Source organism: Podarcis gaigeae, assembly GCF_964106915.1.
Source record: "Podarcis gaigeae genome assembly, chromosome: 8".
NCBI classification, from domain to species: domain Eukaryota; kingdom Metazoa; phylum Chordata; class Lepidosauria; order Squamata; family Lacertidae; genus Podarcis; species Podarcis gaigeae.
The window spans coordinates 23,366,315-23,389,436 of record NC_139684.1 but is presented as its reverse complement, the minus strand read 5'-3'; the positions used below and the strand labels follow the sequence as shown (position 1 = coordinate 23,389,436).

At 44.0% G+C, this 23,122-nt stretch overlaps 1 protein-coding gene across 3 annotated transcripts; it reads left to right on the top strand.

Annotated features, from left to right (window-relative positions):
* Window positions 1–2,667: 2,667 nt before the first annotated feature.
* On the top strand, window positions 2,668–21,275 carry LOC310850772 (putative oxidoreductase YteT). 3 transcript variants are annotated; one of them, XM_083752694.1, is made up of 15 exons: window positions 2,672–2,772; window positions 5,166–5,315; window positions 6,275–6,385; window positions 7,290–7,374; window positions 8,688–8,761; window positions 10,058–10,117; window positions 12,009–12,116; window positions 13,855–13,911; window positions 15,357–15,487; window positions 16,098–16,152; window positions 16,884–16,976; window positions 18,104–18,238; window positions 19,939–20,040; window positions 20,359–20,523; window positions 21,007–21,275. In XM_083752694.1, the coding sequence occupies exons 2-15, from the start codon at window positions 5,220–5,222 to the stop codon at window positions 21,121–21,123; spliced, it is 1,389 nt and encodes a 462-aa protein (XP_083608820.1). In that variant the 5' UTR covers window positions 2,672–2,772; window positions 5,166–5,219; the 3' UTR covers window positions 21,124–21,275. The 3 variants fall into 3 exon arrangements, with proteins under 3 accessions (XP_083608821.1, XP_083608820.1, XP_083608822.1); XM_083752695.1 differs by lacking the exon at window positions 5,166–5,315 and having other exon boundaries at window positions 2,668–2,772; XM_083752696.1 differs by lacking the exon at window positions 12,009–12,116.
* The last annotated feature ends 1,847 nt before the right edge of the window (window positions 21,276–23,122 follow it).

The following is a 23,122-nucleotide window of genomic DNA, read 5'->3' as shown; positions in this document are numbered from 1 at the left end:
AGGCACCTTATATATAGACATGAGCAAACCAGTGCTATTTTAGGGAGCAGGCTAGCAGGAGAGGCCCATTACTTACATCATAGGAGCCTATACAACACAAAACACTGTTGCTGTATGTAGGTTTTATTTTATTTGTTTTTTATCTTATACAGTGGTACCTCGGGTTAAGAACTTAATTCGTTCCGGAGGTCCATTTTTAACCTGAAACTGTTCTTAACCTGAAACACCACTTTAGCTAATGGGGCCTCCTGCTGCCACCACGCCGCTTCTGTGTGATTTCTGTTCTCATCCTGAAGCAAAGTTCTTAACCCGAGGTACAATTTCTGGGTTAGCGGAGTCTGTAACCTGAAGCGTCTGTAATCCGAGGTACCACTGTATTTTGGAAACGTACATCCAGGTTTTTTCCCTTTACATTTTTTTGGGGGGCCCAAGAGAGTGGGGCGCTAGGCTATAGCTTGTTTAGCTTATACATAAATCCGGCACTTAATGCAAATATACCGTATACCGCTTCAGATTTTGCCACTTTACTCCTGCAGTTTTCTCAGTTAGTAGGCTGGTTTGTTTGTTTGAAAAATGTAACCCGTCATTTCAAACAAGCAGCCCAGGGGTAAGGAACCTTCCTTCCCAAGAGCCATATGCCTCTGGAAGTGATCTGTTGGAGCATCACAGCAGTGCTCAAAGCAGTTTACAGAAATCCACAGGGGAGCTAAATAACTTTAAAAAGCATTAGCCGGGGGGGGGGGGAGGGGAGCTCAGCGTCAAATCCAATAAATGCCACATCAATCTCAAAATTAATATTAATATTAAAAAAGCAATAAACACATAACAGCTTCCTCTAGTGAACTCTGTTGGTGAATGAAATGGTCCACTCAGAAACAAGGAGGCTGTCAGCATACTCAAGGGAGTCCTGAAGATCCAACAAAAATTTTTTAGGGGAAAAGCACTATTGCGGCACAGGGCAGGGAACAGCACAATGAGGACTATGGTGCTTCTTGGGAAAGAAAAAGCTGAAAAGTTGTGGTTGTCATGGAATATCCTGGAGAAGGAATGGCTAGCTGGTTGGCACACTCCACACTACAACATTTTGTTGTGGGTTCTCACTTGTAATAAAGGTAAAGGACCCCTTACAGTTAAGTCCAGTCGTGAACGACTGGGGTTTTGGCGCTCATCCTGCTTTACTGGCCGAGGGAGCCGACGTTTGTCCACAGACAGTTTTTCGGCGTCATGTGGCCAGCATGACTAAGCCGCTTCTGGCGAAACCAGAGCAGTGCATGGAAATGCCGTTTACCTTCCTGCCAGAATGGTACCTATTTATCTACTTGCACTTTGATGTGCTAGGTTGGCAGGAGCTGGGACCGAGCAACGGGAGCTCACCCCGTCGCGGGGATTCGAACCTTCGACCTTCCGATCAGCAAGCCCTAGGCTCAGTGGTTTAGACCACAGCGCCAGCTGCGTCCCTTCACTTGTAATAAGGGTAACAATACATGCCTAGCACATCATTCTAAACATTTCACATGCATGCAGTCTTTACAGCAGCCCTGGAAGGTAGGGGTCTGTATTATTATCTCCATACAGCAGATGGGATTCATGTTACAAGAAAGGAGATTCCGACTAAACATTAGGAAGAATTTTCTGACGCCAAGAACTCTTTGATAGCAGGAAGAGCTCCCTTGGAAGGTGGCAGGCGGATACAATTAAATAACCACACACTTTAAAAATAAAATTATCAATATGCACTTGCATAATTAAGAATAAATAGATATAAGCAGTAGTTACAGGTAGGTAGCCGTGTTGGTCTGCCGTAGCCAAAACAAAATAAAAAAATTATACATGATAAAGCTATTTTTAACCATCTCACCCCTTGCTTTTTCCTGTAAGACCAATTGCAGTCGTTAACAGTCCGTCAACAGGTTTACTACACCTATCAGCCAATCACCCATTCCCACCACCCTTCTGAGTAATACCCCTCCCCACCCTCTCAATATATATAAGGGTCTGGTGACTTCTGTTTCAGTGTATCTGAAGAAGTGTGCATGCACACGAAAGCTCATACCAAGAACAAACTTAGTTGGTCTCTAAGTTGCTTCTGGAAGGAATTTTTTTAGATATAAGCAACATGTACATATCCACTGAAAGGAGATTGCTACATAGCTCAGTCGGTAGAATATGGACTCTTAATCTCTGGGTTGTCAGTTCGATTCCTGCATTGCAAGGAGCTGAACTAGATGACCCTCGTCGTCTCTTCCAGCTCTACAATTCTATGATTCTATATTATTATTATTATTATTATTATTATTATTATTATTATTATTTTAAAGGATAGCTGAGGCTGCAATCTACACAAGTATGTTGCACATACTTACCTGTGAGTAAGCTCCGCTGGTCTCAATGATGCTTACCTCTGAGTAGGCACTGTGTGGGCATCTCCTTAGCTCAGCGATAGCCTGGTGAGCTCCAGATGTTCTTGCCTACAATCCCCATAATTCCTCACTGTTAACTAATTGGGGTTGGAGTCCAAAGTTAACCGGTCTAAACGCAGAACCAATCAACAGCTGGCATCCTTATTTCCCCGCCCCAACTTTTCTTGTCGGCCAATAAAATTCCTCTCCTGCGATGTCATCCGCGCCCATTGATTGGCTTGAGTTCGGAGAGCCCCGCGTGAATGGGGAATCTGGAAGTGGGCGTGGCTCCCTGCCCAGCTGAGCGCTCTGTTCTGAGGTCGGTGTTAATCGTGCTCAGCGATCAGATCAGAACAAGCTCTGCTATTGTCCGGTGAGTCTCTCTCAATGCAAACTATAAAACTGATAACACGAAGGGAGGCTGTTAGCGGGAGGAAATCACTTTAAAACAAACAAACAAACCAGGGTGATGGTCTCAAAGTATCGCTGCAAAGCTTCCCCGACGTTAGTTTCAGGTTTAAGATAGTTCCCTCCTCTTGCTGTTTAGCCAGCGCTATGTGGAATGTGGCAGGCTTGCATTTTTAAGCTGTATTAAATGCTTTTACACCCCACGTTTCCTCCAAGGAGCTCAAGGTGGAAAGGTGGTGGGGCTTAAATATTTAAATAAATATTAAATATTTACCAGGATTTGTATTTTGCCTAATAATAGTAATGGTAATACCACCTGTAAGCGGTTTACATAAAATAATATAAAACGTTCATTAAAAAAATAGCTTTTTCTTTATTTTCCATCTCTCTTCCTTCTCCTTCTTTCGATTTATCCTTTTCTTGTATTTTCCTCCTTCTGACTTAGCTATTTAATCTAAAAAAGAGCAGTTTTATTTCGGCATATCATAAAAATATACTTTGTAATGGGTATGTATGTATATCTTTGAATAAGTATCAACAAATAAAATAAAATGAGACAAAAGTTATTAAAATACAGGTAACGTGTTGTAGCCGACGTTCAAATCAAAGTAGACTCGTTGAAGTTAATGGGTTATTAATAACTTTGGTTATTAATTTCAATGGGTCCGCTCTGAGCAGGACTAATGTTGGATGCCACCCCAAACTAACAGTTTTAAAAACAAATTGGACACACGTTATTCACAGAAGCATAGAAGATGGCTCTCAAATCACCTCTCGGTCTTCTTTTCTCCAGTCTAAACATACCCAACTCCTTCAGCTGTTCCTCATAGGGCTTGGTTTCCAGACCCATGATCATCTTGGTTGCTCTCCCTTGCACACTTTCCTGCTTGTCAATATCCTTCTTAAACTGTGTTGCCCAGAACTGGATACAGGATCTGACTAAGGCAGAATAAGAGTAGACCTGTTACTCCCATTGACCTGGACACTATACTTCTGTTGATCCAGCCTAGAACAGTGTTAGCTTTTTTTTCCTGCTGCATCACACTCCTGACTCTTGTTAAGCTTGTGGTCTACTAAGACCCCTAGAACTTTCTTATATGTACTGAGCTGCTGTCAACCCAGATGTCCCCCATCCTATATTTGTCCCTATTGGAATTCATTTTGTTAATTTTGGCCTAGTTCTCCCATCTGCTAAGGTGATGTTAAATCCTTGAATCTTGACTCTGTCTTATGTGGTATTAGCTACATTTCCTAATTTGGTGTCATCTGCAAGTTTGACAAGCACCCGGCCCAGTTCCTTCAACCAAGTCATTTATAAAGATGTTGAACAAAACCGGGCCCAGGACAGAACCCTGCAGCACCCCACTTCTCACTTTTTTAAAAAAATAATCATTTTTATTTAATGATTTTATGTTACAAAAAAATACAACCATACTACCACTAAATATAATTAAGAAAAATTACATACATCAATATTTAGTTTATTTACCGTCTTATTTCCTCCCAAACATTCCATACAAAAACACACATATGTGCAGACACCCACACCCACCCACACCCCCGCACACAAAATGATAATAATGAAAGTAAATATTTCCCCCCTTTTATCTTCCAAAATCTTTTCTTCAACTTTGACTTCCTGTCAAGTCCCTTTGCATATATTTTATCTTACAATCGAATGTACACAAAACAATAAACCTTTCTATATAAATTTTCCAATACATTCTGAAAACATAATACATCCTTAATTGTTGTTCACCTTCTTTTAGTTAATTTATCACTCGAATGCTAGCACGGAGTCAAAATTATTATTTTATTTTTGCACATATCTTCCATAACCATCCCATTTTCCCACAAATTTTTCCTTTGGGTTTCCTCTGAGTTTACTAGTCAATTGAGCCGTCTCCACCAATTCGTGTAATTTGGTTTGCCAGTCTGTTATTTTGGACCCTCGTGATCTTTCCATCCCTTGGCCACAAGTATACGAGCTGCTGCAGTTGAACAACACCGGACCCAGGACAGAACCCTGCGGCACCCCACTTCTCACTTTTTTTATGGAATGACGAGGAACTATTGGTGAGCACTGTTTGGGTTTGGTCAGTCAGCCAGTTTCAAATCCACCTAACTAATATTGTCTAGCTAGTCTACATTTTACCAGGAAGGTCTACTGAAATCAAGAGACACTACATCCACAGTATTCCCCTGATCCAGCAAACTTGTAACTCAAAAAAGAGAAAAGAGAGAAAAGAAATAAGATTAGTCTGGCATGACTTGTTTTTCAGAAACCCATGGTTGGTCTTGGTAATCAAAGCATCTTTTTCAAAGTGCTCACAGACCGGCTGTTTAATTCTGTTCTAGGACCTTTCCTGGTATCTACAGCAAGCTGACCAGTTGGTAGTTGCCTTTTTGAAGATGGGAGCAAAACCTTCCTGCTTCCAGCCCACAGGGACTTCACCTGTTCCCCAAGAATTCTCAAATGTTAGAGGAGGAAGCTCTGAGATTCCAAATGTGAGTTCCTTTGGTAATCCTTGAACGCAGCTCAGCAGGCCGTGGATAGGTGTTGAACAGTTCTACCTTCTCTCTGACACCCAATAGCATTTCTTCATCTTCTCCATGCAGAGGACCTACTATTTGCTTGTTCTTCCTCTTGCTTCAAACATAGCTGCAGAAAACCATTTTTTATTATTTTTAACCTCTCTTGCAAGCTTGTTCTGAGCTTCTCCCTGCAAGCGTTGACTACTCATTTCTACATCATGATTTGCCTCTTCTATACATGCCCGTTTTAAATCTAAGAAAAATAAAATAAATGTTTTTATTGATTAGTTTAGGGTAATTTGGAATTTGATATTGAGTATAGAATTCTACTTTGTGAGACTCCCCTCCTCTTCTTCTTTTTAAATATATATATCAAGTTTCTAGACCTTATGACTGAGAAGTAGGCTTGAAATTGTAAGGACATTGTAGGACATTTTAGAAGCTGATGATTAAGGCCTGAGGCTTCACAACCTCTTGACATTTCCCTGTATCGCTGCCAAGATTAGGAAAAGAAGCCAGGAAATGCAAACAAAGCAGGCATGTACGGTAAGTAAATTGTGGTTTGCAGATAGTTTCATTTCCTGAATTCTCTCTGCAAAAGTTCTTTTCATTTTCTTTCTTTCTTTTAAAAAATAGGTCGTTTCATTACATATAACAGTACAAATGTTTCAGAGGTGCAGAAACAAACAATGGCCTTGCATGTTTGACATCTTGTGGCTCACAATTTAAGGAGGAGAATGTTGCAGAGCAGAAACATGGTTATTGCGGGGAGATAAAAAGAAAGCTATAAATAATATGATGATGATTCCCTGGAAGTACATTGAAGCTGTCAGCAATAAATTCTGGGATGCAGTCAAATCCAGATAAAGCCATAACTTTGCAGGAACTTCCCAGCCGTAAGCTTGTCCTAAGTTTTTGTTTCCTTAACGCAGATGGAAAGCAACACCGAGATGTCTCGCCAAGTCACTGTTCTCGTGATTGGAGCTGGAAGTCGGGGAAGGAATTATTCCTCATTTGCTCAGCAGTTTCCTGCACGCATGAAGGTAAGAGCAGCTCAGGGATCTTCTGGGGCTTGTGAACACACCCTTCTACTGATGTCAAAATAGCTCCAGGTGCAGTGGACTTCAAACCAAGCACTTGATACTCACCCCCCCCCCCCAGCAAATGCCCCATTTTTCTGCACTGTGATTTTTGCATAGCACAAACACACAGACCAATGATTTGCAATTCATGCAATTCATGATTTTGCCAGGTCAAAAATTATGAAACCACTATCACAATATGGACTTCAGACTGGTTTTGGACAATACAGTGGTACCTCGGGTTACATATGCTTCAGGTTACAGACACCACTAACCCAGAAATAGTACCTCAGGATAAGAACTTTGCTTCAGGATGAGAACAGAAATAGTGCTCCGGCAGCAGCAGGAGGCCCCATTAGCTAAAGTGGTGCTTCAGGTTAAGAACAGTTTCAGCTTAAGAACGGACCTCCGGAACGAATTAAGTACTTAACCTGAGGTACCACTGTATATCAATATATCAACCAGTCCTATTCACAGGTGCGGAGAGTATTGCTTTCACTCAGGCTTCCCGTGGGCATCTGATTGGCTGCTGTGAGCATAGAACTAAATGGACCACTATGCTTTCCATGGTACAGTCGTACGTCGGAAGTCGAACGGAATCTGTTCGGCTTCCAAAACGTTTGGAAACCAAAGTGTGGCTTCTGATTGGCTGCAGGAAGCTCCTACAGCCAATCTGAAGCTGCAGAAGCCCCGTCGGACATTCGGCTTCCAAAAATTGTTTACAAACGGGAAAACTTGCTTCCGGGTTTGGGGTGTTCGGGAGCCAAAATGTTCGAGAACTAAGCTGTATTGAAATAGCCTGCACTGGACCGCCATAGTCCAGCTATCTGCTTGCAAGATGCTGACAGCTTTCTCCCTTCGTTAGGTGATTGGTGTGGCAGACCCACATCCATTTGCGAGAAAGAGGCTCCAGGAAGCTCATGGCATTGATGAGGACAATGTGTTTGATGGTATGCAATTATTACTCTATATCTCTGCCCTGCCTTTGCTCCAAAACAGAGAGGGTCCCATCTGTGGTCTTCAGCATAATTCATGTAGGTGTGGAGAGGGGGGGAATTGAGAAAATTGACCACTATCAGGATGTAGCCTCTGGGTGTCAGAATTCTGGTGAAAATGAAAGAGGCAATTGCTAGTGTGGTATAGTGGTTAAGAGCGATAGACTCGTAATCTGGGGAACCGGGTTTGCGTCTCCGCTCCTCCACATGCAGCTGCTGGGTGACCTTGGGCTAGTCACACTTCTCTGAAGTCTCTCAGCCCCACTCACCCCACAGAGTGTTTGTTGTGGGGGAGGAAGGGAAAGGAGAATGTTAGCCGCTTTGAGACTCCTTCGGGTAGTGATAAAGCAGGATATCAAATCCAAACTCTTCTTCTTCTCTTTCAATGTTTGCTTATTCGTCCTATGTCTGGAAAAGTAAACCAACCCAGCAAATACCAATTGTTGCTGCTGATTTCAATATACCTTGTGTTTTCTTTGCATTGAAAGGGGGGGTCTGGATAACCCATTGACAATGTAATTTGGGTGATTCTTTATGGAAATAATGTAAACTCAATTTCGGCACAGCGGACCATGAGACAAATAATGTAGTTTTTGGCCAGAGGTGAACTGCAGAGGAACAGAAACGGCGCTTCATTCAGGGCAGAATGGAAAAACGGTGCCTTCTTACATCCCTGTGACATTGCACAGAAGCTAGAAGTTTCTCCAGTAAATATGCTCCCCATCTCCAAAGAGCTTACTGCAACATGCACACTGCTATTTCTCCCCTGCTCCCCCCCGCCAGTTTTATCCTCACAACAACTCTGTCAGGAAGGCGAGGCTGAACAAAAATTAATACAGCTCTCTGACTGTTTTGGGGCTTGGTTTTTTCTCTCTCCTCCTGCCTCTGGAAACATTGGCTGAGATCTTATTTTGCTTCGTTTCACACGCTGAGTTGTATCCAATGCTAGTGCTACTCAGAGTAGACCCATTGAACTAAGGTAGGTTGATTCATTTCAGTGAGTTTTGTCTGTGCAGAAATTAATTGTATACACCCCATTATGGTCCCCGCCCCCCAAGATATGAGAATGGACATTTGTGATAAATGCCTGTTTGTGGGTACGGCGATTCCAAGATAGATAAATATTTTTTAGAATTTTCTTCCTAATAATCATTTAAAGGTTATGCTAAATAACAGGAAATGGAGGGGAAGAGAACCCAGCAGCATAATATGTGTAATTTTCTGCTCTTGCGGTTCATCCTTTCACTGTTCAATCTTATTCTTTTAAGACTGGACAACAGCGGCTGAGAAAGAGAGGTTTGCGGATGCTGTTATCATAGCAACGCCCGACAGCCTTCACAAGGTACTGTTAACCTCCCACTCAAGGCTTCTTTTAAGTGAGTCATCTCGACTCTGCTTGCGTGCAAACAGTTTTGGTGGTAGTGCTCAGCTTAGCCCTGCGTGAGAAATAAAAGTAGAAGTAGTTTAGGGATATAATTTGAAACAGGAAGGAGTTTAGCTTGAGCACACACAGCCTCTGAATCTAACAGTGTCCCCCATACAGCCATGGGTATGCCCACCAAGGATGTTGGAGAATGGAAAGCAGAGAGGAAATTGCCAGTGTCAGTTTGTTCCTTCCAAGTCGAGAAATACAATCAGTATTCACTGCTGTTGCTTTTGGTTACATTCCGCCTCCCCCATTTCCTTTTATGTTTATACGAGTGGGGTGGAGTAACTCGACGGCAATTTATTGTGCACAATGAATTAACTCTGCAAATTACCTAAGCCACGTTGTTTTCTGACAGCAGGATGAATAGCATCCATTTTGGCAGAAAGCAAACTGCAGAGGCATAGAAACGGCGCTGCATGTGACGAGCGCAAGGCAGAACAGAAAAGGTTGCTGCCTAGTTTCCCTGATATCCGCTTTGCCATATCACACGCACCCCTTTCCCCCTGAAACACCATGTGTGCTTATCCATGCATTTTAGTATGGTTTTTGCAAAGTTTGTTTTACGCATTAAAAACTGTTCTGAAGGAGGAGGCTGTTGGAGTGATCCAAGGGCCAGCCAGTTGCCACTTCCCAAAACCTTGCTTCAGGAAAGGGATGGGGTTATGAGATTCTGCTTAGCGGTGGCTGGTGCCCATGGAGACAGGTAGGGTGGAAGGCAGGGAGCCCACCAGCAGGTGGCGCCAGAGCCAGTGGCTGGTAGAGCCAAGGAAATCTAGTTTTGTCCCCATCATCCTCCCTGCTGAGTTCTACCAGGGGCAACACCGAGACTGTGTAGTAGGATGCTGGCGGTCTGTGCCACACCTGGGCTAAGCTGTAAGTAGGAAGGAAGGAAGGTGGGGGCAGGCTGAGGTTGCCTCATGCAACCTGATGGGCCAGCCCCCACTGATTGTGAATGATACAGGAACTGGCCAATTGTTGCTGTGCAATTCCATCTTCTGCTGAAAGCCAGAAGACCACCATCCAAACACAGCCAAAATGGAGTCTTTGCGGTTCCAGAGGAGAGGGACCACTGAATAGGATGTCTGCCTTTAAGTTGCTATATATAAAAAAGAGAACTATGTATTTAGAAAAATCCTTTCCCAAGACACTAAGGATGCATTGAAATGTCAGCTGCTTGATGGTAATTTGTGGTGGTCTCTTCCCCACCAGGCGCCGGCAGTGGCTTTTGCCCACAAAGGATACCACATCTTGCTGGAGAAGCCCATGGCAGTAAGTGTTGCCTGTGTTAGAAACACTCATATACCGTATTTTTCGCCCCATAGGGTGCACCGGTGTTGTTGTTTTTTTTGGGGGGGGAATAAAGAAAAAAAATTATTTCCCCCCCAGGCGCAGGGAAATTATTTCCCCCGAACCCAGCCCCCAGAACAGGCTGCTATCCGCAAGCCTAGGGAGCCCAGCGGGAAGTCGCACTGGTCTCCCCAGGCTTGTGGATATCTTCCCGAAGCCCGTGGCGCGTGGCTCAGCGCGCCCCAGGCTTCAGGATGCAGGCAGCTCCCACCGCCAGCCTCCAAACCAGGTCAGGGAACAACGGGAAAGCGGCGCTCTGCCTCCCCGATGTCCCCCGAGCTTGTGGGGCTGGCGGTGGGGAGAAGCGCTGCTTTCCCCACTGCCAGCCTCCAAACCAGGTCAGGTTTGGAGGCTGCTATCCGCAAGCCTTGGGAGCCCGACGGGAACTCCCGTTTCCCCTTCATTTTTGGAGGGGGAAAAGTGTGTCCTATAGGACGAAAAATACGGTATATATTAGGCATTAAATGGCTCCTTAAACCAGAGTTACAGCTAGTTGCCTTTTGGGGGCCAGACAATTCGAAAGTTGTATTTTTCAATATGACTTTTTGGTTCCTGAAATTCCAGTAAAATATAACAGATAGAATTCGTTATATGTGATGCTAGTGTGTGAAAATAGTCGAGATCCAAGGATCCCTAGGCATGCACCTCCAAGTGCATCTTCACTTGGCTGAAGGCCAGGCACAAAATTTCCCCTGGAGAATTTCGAATGCTGTGTGCTGGCAGGACCTCTTGCTGGAGGAAATTGTTGAGACCACAGTAGCAAGTCCAGGGTTAACTCAGAGGTATAATGGCTGCATGCTGGACCATAAGGACAGGCTTTCAAGTGGAAAGGAGAAGCTGTCTCAGAGCATGCCAAGCGAGGTCTTTCCTTCCTGGGTCTGTTTTCTGGGCTCCCAAGAATTCTTCCTTGGTTTGTTCTTCTGCTGCCTGTTGGCTCTTCGACGCACTTCCTCTGCCTTTGTAGCACTTGGCTGAGATCGAAAAATGTGCACTCAGCTGAGCCCAAAAGTGTGCATGTCAGCTATAATTTCTTTGGTCAGGCCAGAATCCCTGACTGAATTCCTTGTGAGCAGTCGAGCATTTCTTTTGTAAGTCTCTGGGCTTAATGGTCTCGCGTGGTCAGCCAGCCGACCTCGCTGTCTTCAGAAGCCCTCCTGCTCATTCTGAAATTCTAACCACTGCTGAGAAGACCCAAATGCCTTCAAGTGTGACTCTAGCTGGTTGTTGCTCTTCTTCCATTGAACGTTTCCATATGTCCACATCTTGGGGCTGTTTTTGAACTACAACTCCCATCATCCCTTACCCATTGACTGTGCTTGGCTGGGGCTGATGGGACTTGGAGCCCAACACTGTCTCTGGAAGGCCTAACCCCTGCCCTGGAGGGATAGGAAATGCCCTATGCTCTTAAAATAGGTAAGAGCAGGGGGTAGCCAAGGTGGCGGCCTCCAGATGTTGAACTACAACTCCCATCAGCCATGGTCAGTAATCAGGGATGATGGGAGTTGTAGTCCAGTAATACCTGGAGTGCATTGGGTTCCCCATCCCTGGCCTAAAGGCTCATCCAGAAAGGAGTCTCCCTGCTGTGTCTCTGCATAAATGGCTGATCTGGCTTTTATCAATGGAAACAAAGCCAGGGAAGCTGTGCCCTTGGGATGCTCTTGAACTACAGATCCCAAGAGCCCCAGCTGGCATTGCCAGGGATGTTGAGAGTTGTAGTCCGGGGGGGGGCGCACCTGGCGTACCCTAGGTGAGGTGACCAGTGTTGCCTTGGCTGAAACTGATTGTTTATTTTCCCCCCCATTTGATTGATCAGGTAACACTAGAGGACTGTAAAGAAATAGTTCTGGCCTGTAAAACCAACGACGTCATCCTCGCAGTCTGTCACGTCCTGCGCTACCATCCAGTGTCCTTGAAAATAAAGGTATGCCAGCTAGGCAGACAGTGAGGGGAGGACGTACTCTTAAAAATATCAGCCCTTCTAATTCCAAACTCTACCGGTGAGTGTCGACTGGACTGGATGTGAGAGAGATGGCTACTGAGAAGCTAGAGAAGGAGGTGTGGGGGATTAGGGACTTGGGGAGAGGCCTCTTTCTTTGCCTGATACTTGTTCCTTTTAGCTGGAGATGCCAAGAGTTGCACTTGGGACCTTCTGCGTGCAAATCAGGCGGCCCCACCTCCTTGCAGAGAACCTCAGAGCTTATAAAGGGCCAAACCCTCTGGCCTGAAGGAAGGTGTGCTGGTTGTTTCTGCCGCACAGCGGGTTCCCCCCTCCAAACCCAGTGTTGAAGGAACCACTTCTCCTTTTTTATATATATAATAAATTTTATTAAAGTTTGAAGGTTACAGAAAGAAAAATAGAAAAAGTTAAACAAACAAAGCACAAAAACAAAAAAACAAAAAAAACACAAATCCAACCTTTACATAACTTTCTTTCCTTTGCTTATTTCCTTGACCTCCTCACACCTCCCTTTTTTGTATTCTAATTCAATTAGTTATTTCAGCAAATCCTTTCCATCTTTATTTTTATCCTAATGATTTATCTTAATATACTATAATTTTACATTCTGTTCTTTCACCAATTAACAATCCATTTTTACTTAATCCTTTATATCATTTCTGCTAAAACCACATTACTTCATTCCAACATCCTTCTAACATTCCTTAATTCTACAATGTTTCTGTAGATAAACTTAAAATTTCTTCCAATCTTCTTCCACCTGAAGGAACCACTTCTCACAGAGACTGAGGACCGGGAGTTTTTAACTGAGAGGTAGCGTTTAGAGGAGCCAACAGGCAACCTGTCTAACGCAAGGCTTCAATACTAAGCCTCTCTCTCATTCACGAGAGGGTGCAGTCCTTTTAAGTGCAAGGAAACAGTGCAGTTCTTACAGGAGTCAAAGGTGGCTTGCCTGCCCTTTATTCTCCTGGTAGAAAGTTCAACGCTGCGGTAATTCACCCAGCCGGCTCCCACAGAAGGGATCCTCCTGTATGCCCTTGACAAAATGCTTTCCTTCACACTATTCTATTTTCTATGTCTCCTTCATGTTCTCTTCTCAGACCCCTACTCTACACCTCTGCTGGCGTGCACAAAGTTTTCCTTTTTAAAGGAGATGGTTAATGAGGGTCAAAAGGCACTGAACAGTGACTCAGAAGCTTGACCTTTATTACATTCACTTCTTTCACAGGGGAAGGTGGCTGAGAGGTTCCTCTGTGAGTTCTTGCCCAGCCTCCTCATTGGGTGCAGTTGTCTCCTGACCCTGTACCGAACACAAACCTCAAATAAACAGAGGAAACCAACTGCATTTGCTGGATTGGTTTCTGTTCCAGGCAGGGGGTGAATGAGTAGACGCCCTCGGTTTCTGCTCCCGTTTTCTTTTTCTCTGACAACTCTCTGCCCTATCTGTTTACAGTGGTACCTCGGGTTACATAGGCTTCAGTTTACATACGCTTCAGGTTACAGACTCTGCTAACCCAGAAATAGTGCTTCAGGTTAAGAACTTTGCTTCAGGATAAGAACAGAAATCATGCTCCAGCGGCGCAGTGGCAGCGGGAGGCCCCATTAGCTAAAGTGGTGCTTCAGGTTAAGAACAGTTTCAGGTTAAGAATGGACCTCCGGAACGAAAATACTTAACCCAAGGTACCACTGTATTTTTGTTTAGGAACTCCTAGACGCTGGACTGATTGGAGACATCTGCCACATTCAGCATCTGGAACCTGTAAGTATAGAATCATAGAGTCGGAAGGGACCTCATGGGGTCATCTAGTCCAAACCCCCTGCAATGCAGGCATCTCAGCTAAAGCATCCATGACAGAGGGCCCTCCAGCCTCTGCTTAAAAAACCTCCAAGGAAGGAGAGTCCACAACCTGTCAAGAGGGACCGTTCCACTGTCAAACAGCTCTTCCTGTCAGAAAGTTCTTCCTTGTGTTTAGTTGGAATCTCCTTTCTTGTAACGTGAAGCCCCGGGTTCGAGTCCTACCCTCCAGAGCAGGAGGAAACAAGCTTGCTCCATCTTCCATGTGACAGCCCTTCAGATATTTGAAGATGCCTATCATATCTCCTTTCAGTCTCCTATTTTCCACGCCAAACATACCCAGCTCCTTCAAGTACTTTTCATAAGGCTTCGTTTTCAGTATTACATGCCCAAGTTACACTGAATCCTATGAAACACGCTTCCTTGCACTCATGATGTAATAGCATGCCTCCCCGTTTTCTCCTGCCTGTTTCTCTTTTCCCTTTGCCCCACTAGCCCCATGCTGCCCTTATTCAGCCACTTGCCTGCATGCCTTTGTAATTATATCAGTTCTGGGGAGTGGCACAGTTTGTCAGCTTTCTCCTGCTTAGTCTCAGTGTTGCCCCTTGTAAGACTCAGCAGAGAGGAGGATAGGGATGAAACTGGAATCCATTAACTCCACCTGCCACTGGCTCTAGCGCCACCTACTGTTGGGCTCCCTGTTTTCCACCCTACCAGTCATCCTTTTGGGCAGTGTACCTGTCCCCAAATTCTTGGTCAAGGACCATGTGTGTGGATGCTGCAATAAAAGACAAATGGTACATTATCGAGCTATTCCAGCCTACTTGTAAAAGTGTTTAGCTAAGTTTCTGAGCGGGTGGGGAAGCTCTCATAATAATTTCTCGCATTTATTTATTTGCACAGATTTGTGTGCAAATATGAAAGTCTGTTGGACAGTATACATTTTTTAAAAAGAAAGAAAAAAGAATGTCTTAAAACACACACACAAAACATCAGAAAAGCTGTGTTTGTTTACGTGTGCCTATACTAGTTTATGATTTCCATTGCATGAACATGTAAACGTTATAATTTGCTTATGCATTTAAGTAAGTTGTAAGTCTCTCATGGGCCTCTAACAAGTGACCAACAAATCTAATACTTATTATTATTATTATTATTTATTAAAAGTTCACATTATTCGTGGTACAGAGTTGGGCCACCTTTGGGGAAAAGTCTGTTTAAACTAAAAAGGTTTTATTGTCATCCCTGGCTGATAGAGCTAATGGGAGTTAGGGTCCAGCAGCTTGTGGGGAGGCAAGTTCCCCACCTGAGTTTTAGCGCTTCATGCTTTCCATTCCAGCAGCTCTTGCTCCTTGTCTCGAGACTAACCACGGACTGTTTTTCTCTCCCTGACCCCGCCCCCCACCCAGGTTGGATTCTGGCATTTTGCCCACTCCTTTGTACGAGGAAACTGGCGGAACGAAGCCGAGAGCACCTTTTCGCTGCTCGCTAAATCGTGCCACGATGTTGACCTCATCAATTACTGGATGGGCAGCAGAAGGTACGCAAGGAAGAACCCTTCTCTCTTAAGAGGCTGCTATTGTTTGCAGAGGTGGAAAGGGAGCGAGGTCCCAACTAAAGAAGACTGGCAACTTACGTTGACAGAATATGCACAACTTGCAGGCTTAACATATAGAATAAGAGAGCAAGAAGAATATACGTTTAAAGAAGATTGCCAAATGTTTATTGAGTATATGGAAAATAACTCTGCACAGCTAAAAACGCTGGCAGCATTAAGATAAATTCAACAGTGTAAATAATCTTTGATGGGTGTAATACTGGGAAAATGATTGGAATAGTTTTTGTAAAATATGCAGGGGTGTGTGTGTGTGTGTGTGTGTGTGTGTGTGTTTGGGACGTTGCTCTTACGGAAATCAGACAGGCCCCTGCAGCCCTGAAAGATGCCAAAAATGCATTTGTTTCAAGTTGCAAGTGTTTTAAAGAGAATGGATCTTGTTCCACGTTGGCCCTTTGGTCTGGATTTTATTATGTTTTTATTGTACAAAGTCTTGATACTTAAAAAAAATATGTGCTGGTGTTTTATAAATATTGTTATAAATAAATAAACCTCAAAATGCCTCTTCCCCTTCCCTCCCTGATTCTTCTTTCAGATGTTTGAAAGTGTCGTCTTTTGGCAACCTGTCCCATTTCACGAAAGAGCACAAGGTTGGTCAAACTTTCCAATGAGTACTTTTTTATGTTTTTAAAGGAAGAGTCTTTTGTGCATTTTGCCGCACTGGGTGAGTGTAGAATTTGAGCAGCCTCCTGCCAGCTTTCAACTTTGCCCCTGAAATAAAATCAAGCCTCTAATCCATACTGTGGAAACAATGATGTTCTGAGATGCAGTCTGTGAATTTAATAGTAATAATAGTTTATTTCTTATACCCCGTCCATCTGACTGGGTTGCCCCCAGCCACTCTGGGCAGCTTCCAACAAAAAAACACAAAACAATCAAACAATTAAAAACTTCCCTTTACAGGACTGCCTTCAGATGTCTTCTAAAATTCATACAGTTGTTTATCTGTTTGACATCTGATGGGAGGGCATTCCACAAGGTGGGTGCCACTACCGAGAAGGCCCTCTGCCTGCTTCCCTGTAACTTCACTTCTCACAATGATGGAACTGCCAGAAGGCCTTTGGAGCTGGAAATCAGTGTCCGGGCTGAATGATGGGGGTGGAGGCACTCCTTCTGGTATATGGGGCCGAGGCTTTAAAGTTCAGCACCAACACTTTGGATTGTGTCTGGGAATGTACTGGGAAGCCAGTGTAGATCCTTCAGGACCGGTGATATATGGTCCCGGCGGCCAATCCCAGTCACCAGTCTAGCTGCCGCATTCTGGATTAGTTATAGTGCGCCATTGTTTCTCAGCAATGACTTCTCTCCAACTTTCCCTTAGCCAGAAGGTGCCGCAGATCGCTGTCTAGACTGTTCGGTTGAAGAAACCTGCCCGTATTCAGCAAAGAAGATTTATCTGGCACAGGCCGAGAGGGTAGGTACTGAGAGGGGTTCTAACCTTGGAGATAGGATGATTTATTTATTCCCCCACCACAGGTTAACAAGTTACTCAGTAAGGAAAAACAAAACAAAACCAACCACTTGATCTTTTTTCTCTTTTTTTCTGGCTATAGAGGTGTGCATTGATCAATTTGCAAGTGCCTGGCAGTTTAGAAAAAGTTATGAAAATGATTTCAGTTTGCAACAAGAAAATTTCACACACAAAAATGTGTGTTTCTATATCTATGTAATTTAGTGTATAATAATAGTAGTAGTAGTAATAATAATAATAATAATAATAATAATAATAATAATAATAATAATAAATTTTATTTATACCCCGCCTTCCCTGGCCAGAGCCGGGCTCAGGGCGGCTAACGCCAAATCACAGTAGAAACATAATAGGGGAAGGGGGAAACCAATTTAAAATACAGGTTAAAATGCAGCCTCATTTTAAAAGTAGCTCATAGATCAAAAAACATTAGGGGAGGGAAACATAAGGGTCTGACTGAGTCCAAACCAAAGGCCAGGTGGAACAGCTCTGTCTTGCAGGCCCTGCAGAAAGATGTCAAGTCCCGCAGGGCCCTAGTCTCTTGTGACAGAGCCATATATCTCGCCGTTCTCCCAACTTGGGATTCAAGGTAGCTTTCGACATTTAAAAACACCATTCTAAAATACAAAGTAATAAAAAGAAACAAGTTAAACGCGATAATTAAAGTACATCAGGACATATTGGGAACCGGAAGCTAAAATACAGTTTGCCCCGTGGTCAGCAGCCCAGAGGTCAGCATTGTCCACACCTTAGTTTCCAAAGGCCTCTCTTAACAGGAAGGTCTCAGCCTTCTGGTGGAAGGGCATGATAGAAGGAGCCAGTTTAACTTCCCTTGGGAGAGAATCCCACAATATTGGGTGTATATGGTAAATGGCCACAGAACTTGGTGGGGCTAGTTGGGCTGCAGCAGTGTGGTGTAGTGGTTAGTGGGCTGGCTGGGGAGATCCAGTCTTCAGACTCTGGATCCAGCGGAGTTCTTCTTGCGTTCCTAAGATCCAAACTTGTTGAGGATGGGCTGGATCCTGCTGGGACGCTGCTGTTGACACAGTCTTCCTTTTGTTTCATCCCAGGGATACTTTGGGTGGCCAGTGTCTGTGGTCTGCCATAGCGGTGAGTACGATATAGAATCGCTGACCGACGCCTTGCGCCACGGCCCCTACGGAAGGTGCGTTTACGAGTGTGACAATGATGTTGTTAATCACCAGGTATGCAGCCTTGCACTAAACCTTCCTTCCTCTTCTCCCCAGCCGCCCTCCTCCGGTTATTTCTTAACCAAATTGACAAGTCACAGAAATGTCAGCATTATTGTCTTGGAAGATGTTTAGTAGGGCAAGTTCTGGGTTGACTTCTAAAACTTGATTAGTTATTTTGCATATTTCTTATATGATTGCTGTCCAGAAGAGTTGGATTTTGGGGCATTCTCACCACATGTGGAGATACGTGCCTGTGGATTTTGGTGAGGTTCGCCAGCATTTTTGTGAGGTTCCTGGGCATATTAGCGCTAGTTTCCGTGGTGTTAGGTACCATCTGTAAGTGAGTTTCAGAATGAGTTCTTTCCTTTCCATTTAAAGGGAGGTTTAGACCACATTCTAGTCCATTGGGTGGGGTTAATCTCCTAGCCTATGCTCCCCACCCTCCAATTATCCTCTGCACCTTTGCAGTGAATATTTTCTAGAAGTATGAATTGCTTGACTTTAATATAGTACAGGACTGGGGAACCTTTTTTCACAAGCTGAGGGCTACATTCTCTCCTGGGTAATGTTCGGGGTGGCAAAAAGGAGGCAGAACAGTGCAAATTTGACCTTTGTGCAGTTTTCTACACACATACATCTCTGTCTTCCGTTTGGGAAAGCAAGAGGCACAATCAGAGTTCAAGGGCAAAGTCCAGTCTGGCATAAACTCTCAGGGAGTTGATAGTTTAAGAGCAGCTGGCTCCCAGTGAGTCTGCAGGGGCAGTCAGCTATGTGGCAGTATCTGACATGCACCTCTGATGGCCTCCTGACAACTGACACAAAATAGCAAGGGGACAGTTCCTTATATCATTTCATTTAACCAATCAGAAACGTCCCTTCAGATTGGTGAAAACAGTAATGACTCCAAACCAATGAAAGCTGGCCTTGCTTTTGAATTTGAAACCCAAATGTCAATGCTCAACATAAAACTTCTGAATGGTGACATTTTTCATTGTCAATTTTGGGGGTGGGAAGGTTTGTTACGCCTCTAGTTTGCTAATTTAAGACAGGGTTTCTCCAGCCATTGTTGGACTACAACTCCCATCATCCCTAGCTAGCAGGACCAGTGGTCAAAAATGATGGGGATTGTTATGTACTGAAGTTCTCACCCTGGGCCAGCAGGGGGGTACTGTAGATAGTTTTCACTCAGGTCCACGTCAGTTATTTTAGGCGGGAAACCCTGGGTTGTTGTTGCTACAATGTTGACAGCCGGCTGCCTATAAAAGCAGGCCGGCTGAGCTGTTTGCTGTTCAGTTCTGTCCAGCTTACAAATAAAGAGCTGCTCTGGAGAAATCACTGTGTCGCCTGCTATGTTCGCCCACAACCTAACAGGGATTGTAGTCCAAAAACAGCTGGAGACACAACTTTGGGAAACCCTGATTTAAGATTTCAAGGTTAAATATATTTGTGTATGCGTATAATATCTATCTCTCTCTCTCTCTGTCTGTCTGTTTTTTTCTGTCTTTCTATTCCAAGTTTGCCAACTCGCAGTTCTCAGATAGTTTGTTCTATAACTTCCATCAGCCCAAGTTGGTGCTTACAGAAGGCATGCTTTGAAACCAGTCTTGAGAACTAGGAGCATCTGTTTAAATAATGGAAATTGAAACCTGCTTCCAGCTCCCTACCATGTTCTGTACACTGGTCTTCACCTGTTGTTTCATGTCCCTCCTCAGGTTGTCAATATGGAGTTTGAAGGTGGAGCCACTGTTGCCTTCACAATGGTTGGCTTCACACACAAACTAGGCGTGAGGAAAACAACCATCTATGGGACAAAGGTAAACTTAACTGCAGGGCTCTGTGCATGAAATTGCACCCACAGGCCGCACCCAGGGAATTCCCAATTCTGCAATCTGATCTCCAAGGTACCTGGGCCAGTCACTGTCTCTCAGCCTTACCTACCTCACAGGGTTGTTGTAAGGATAGACTGGAGAGTGGGGGGGAGGGAGAACATCCATTACCTTGAGATCTTTGGAGAAAAGGTACATGCAATACTGAATAAAATTAAAATCCTTCAGTCAGTTTCACCTTTGGTCATATTAAACACTGGTGGTCTTCATAAAACAGTTTTACCTTCCTGCGTTTTTTATTTTTAGGGAGAACTTTCCTGCGAGGGTTCAGGACCAGTGGAGATTTATGATTTCCTGGAAAGGAAGAAAAGCAGCTTTTCTCCAGATAAAGCAGCCTGTGTCCCAATGTGCTTAAGTGCTCATAGTGGTGCTGACTACTACCTCATGGAGAGTTTCATTTCAGCTGTAGCGGTGAGTTTATTATGTGCATGCACCCCGCTTTAATTCCCCAATGAGTATAGAATTGTATTGTCACACACACACACACCTCTGCGTCTGAGATTGCCCACTATGCTTTCAAACCCATCTTCAGAGTCATAAAGACTGTACTGTGTGTACACTGGTTTCTGATAGCTACAGGGCACAGCCTGCAGTGCTTTCAAGACTTCGTGTGTGTTGGAACATTGCTGAGAACTTATTTTCCTGCTCGCAAATGCAGATTTGTAGACATGGAACATTCTGAATTGGCCTTGGGTAAGGCTTCTATCAGCCTCAGTTCCATCTTCTGTACAATGGGTACACCTAATAACAGGACCTACCTTATAGGCTTGCCTTAAGGATTCCCAAGAATAAATGTGAATTCAAACACTCTGAAGGGCTCTACAAATGCTAGGCGTTTATTATTCATCTCCAGGCCTTGATAAAACATCTTTTGTTTTTCTCTGAAAAAAACAGGAGAATAACCCATCTCTGATTCGAACCGGTCCAGAAGACACCTTAAACTCTCATCTCCTTGTATTTGAAGCAGAGAGATCCAGAAAACAGAATCGGGTTGTGCTTCTAGAACCGTGAAAAAGATAGGGGAGGTGATGTTGTATCTCATGGTCAATTGCTATGCTGGTTTATGATTAACGCTACTCTATGCAGCTGAATCACTTATGATGTAGGGAGCAGCTTGCTTGCATACTTAAAATGAAGCAGTTAACAGCTTGCATTCCAAAGATCTTAAGGGCATCCTTATCATTCCTGTATAGCACAAGAACTACAGGAACGTATTTCAATTTTCTAAGTTTGCATTCAAGGAAGACACGCCCTCCCCACTCTTGATTCTGCAGGAGTTTCTCTCCCTGGAAGTCCCTAAGAAGCCCCCAACAGTAACCAGGGAGGGAGGGCTTTCAGTGGGGCTTCCAATATTTTAAGGAACAGCATCCCTGCTGAGGTATGGCAGTGTGAATTCTTTGCACTTTTTGGAAACACTCCAGGACGTTTTGGTATTTATCATTCTTCCCAGCTGCGTGAAAAGGTCTGTTTTAGGTGTTTCATATTGTTTTCAATGCTCCTGCCAACCTAGCAGTTGCTCCTGCCAACCTAGCAGTTCGAAAGCACAAAGTACAAGTAGATAAATAGGTACCACTCTGGCGGGAAGGTAAACGGCATTTCCGTGTGCTGCTCTGGTTCGCCAGAAGCGGCTTAGTCATGCTGGCCCCATGACCCGGAAATTGTACACCAGCTCCCTCGGCCAGTAAAGCGAGATGAGTGCCGGAATCCCAGAGTCATCCGCGACTGGACCGAATGGTCCCTTTACTTTTACTATTGTTTTCAAGCCGGTGCTTGCACTGTTCTTAAAACCTGTTTTTGTTGATTTTACTGTATGTTTGCAAATCGCCTCACAGGAAAGGCGCTTCATAAAACAATTTACCCATGGATCAGTCTTGTATTTGAGGAGCTCCCCTCCAGAGTTTCAGACAGCTGCCTGTTTCCCCTTCCTACCTGAAGATGCCAGAGAACGAGATATTTTAATTAAGGATGTTTTAATGCCCCAATAGAAATATATATAAAAATTGTCCAGTAGCACCTTAGAGACCAACTAAGTTTGTTCTTAGTTACAGGTAGGTAGCCGTGTTGGTCTGCCGTAGTCGAAACAAAATGAAAAATTCCTTCCCGTAGCACCTTAGAGACCAACTAAATTTGTTCTTGGTATGAGCTTTCATGTGCATGCACACTTCTTCAGATACACTGAAACAGAAGTCACCAGACCTTTATATATACTGGGAGGGTGGGGAGGGGTATTACTCAGAAGGATGGTGGGAATGGGTGATTGGCTGATAGGTGTGGTAAACCTACCCCTCTCCAACCTCTCACTGGTGACTTCTGTTTCAGTGTATCTGAAGAAGAGTTCATACACACGAAAGCTCATACCAAGAACAAACTTAGTTGGTCTCTAAGGTGCTACTGGACAATTTTTTAATTCTATTCTATTCTCTCTCTCTATATATATATATTTCTACTCTGTCAGATCAAGACGGCTACCTACTTGAATTTAATGCCCCAATAGAACTGTTATTCCATCACAACAGCCACCCATTATCTGGAGTAGTGCTCACATTGAGTTACAACAGGTGCCCAACATCTGCGTTTTCTGAAACAAAGACCTTTTTGTTCTGGCTGGTTTTCCCAGCAGGGTGAATGGGTCTTTGCCACAGGTATCAGCCTTAAGTATGGTTTGAGTTTTGTTTTAAATGTACTTTCTGGTTTTGAATGGCCATTCATGTACATCACATTGAGACACTTCAGAAGGTGATTAACAAATCACTGGCGGTAATATTCTGTATGCAAAGCAGATTCTCTACTACTGAACTTCCCTTCAGACAAATTTACAAAGGATAAAGCAATTAGTGGCTAGTAGCCACGTTGGCTATATACTGTTATTAATTATTAATTTAATTTATATATTGCCCTATACCCGGAGGTCCAGTAATGGAGGCAGTATGTGTCCGAATACCTAGTTGCCTGGAAGCAATATTGTGTGATAATGGTTTCATTCATCCCCTCCTTGTCGGCATCTAGCTGG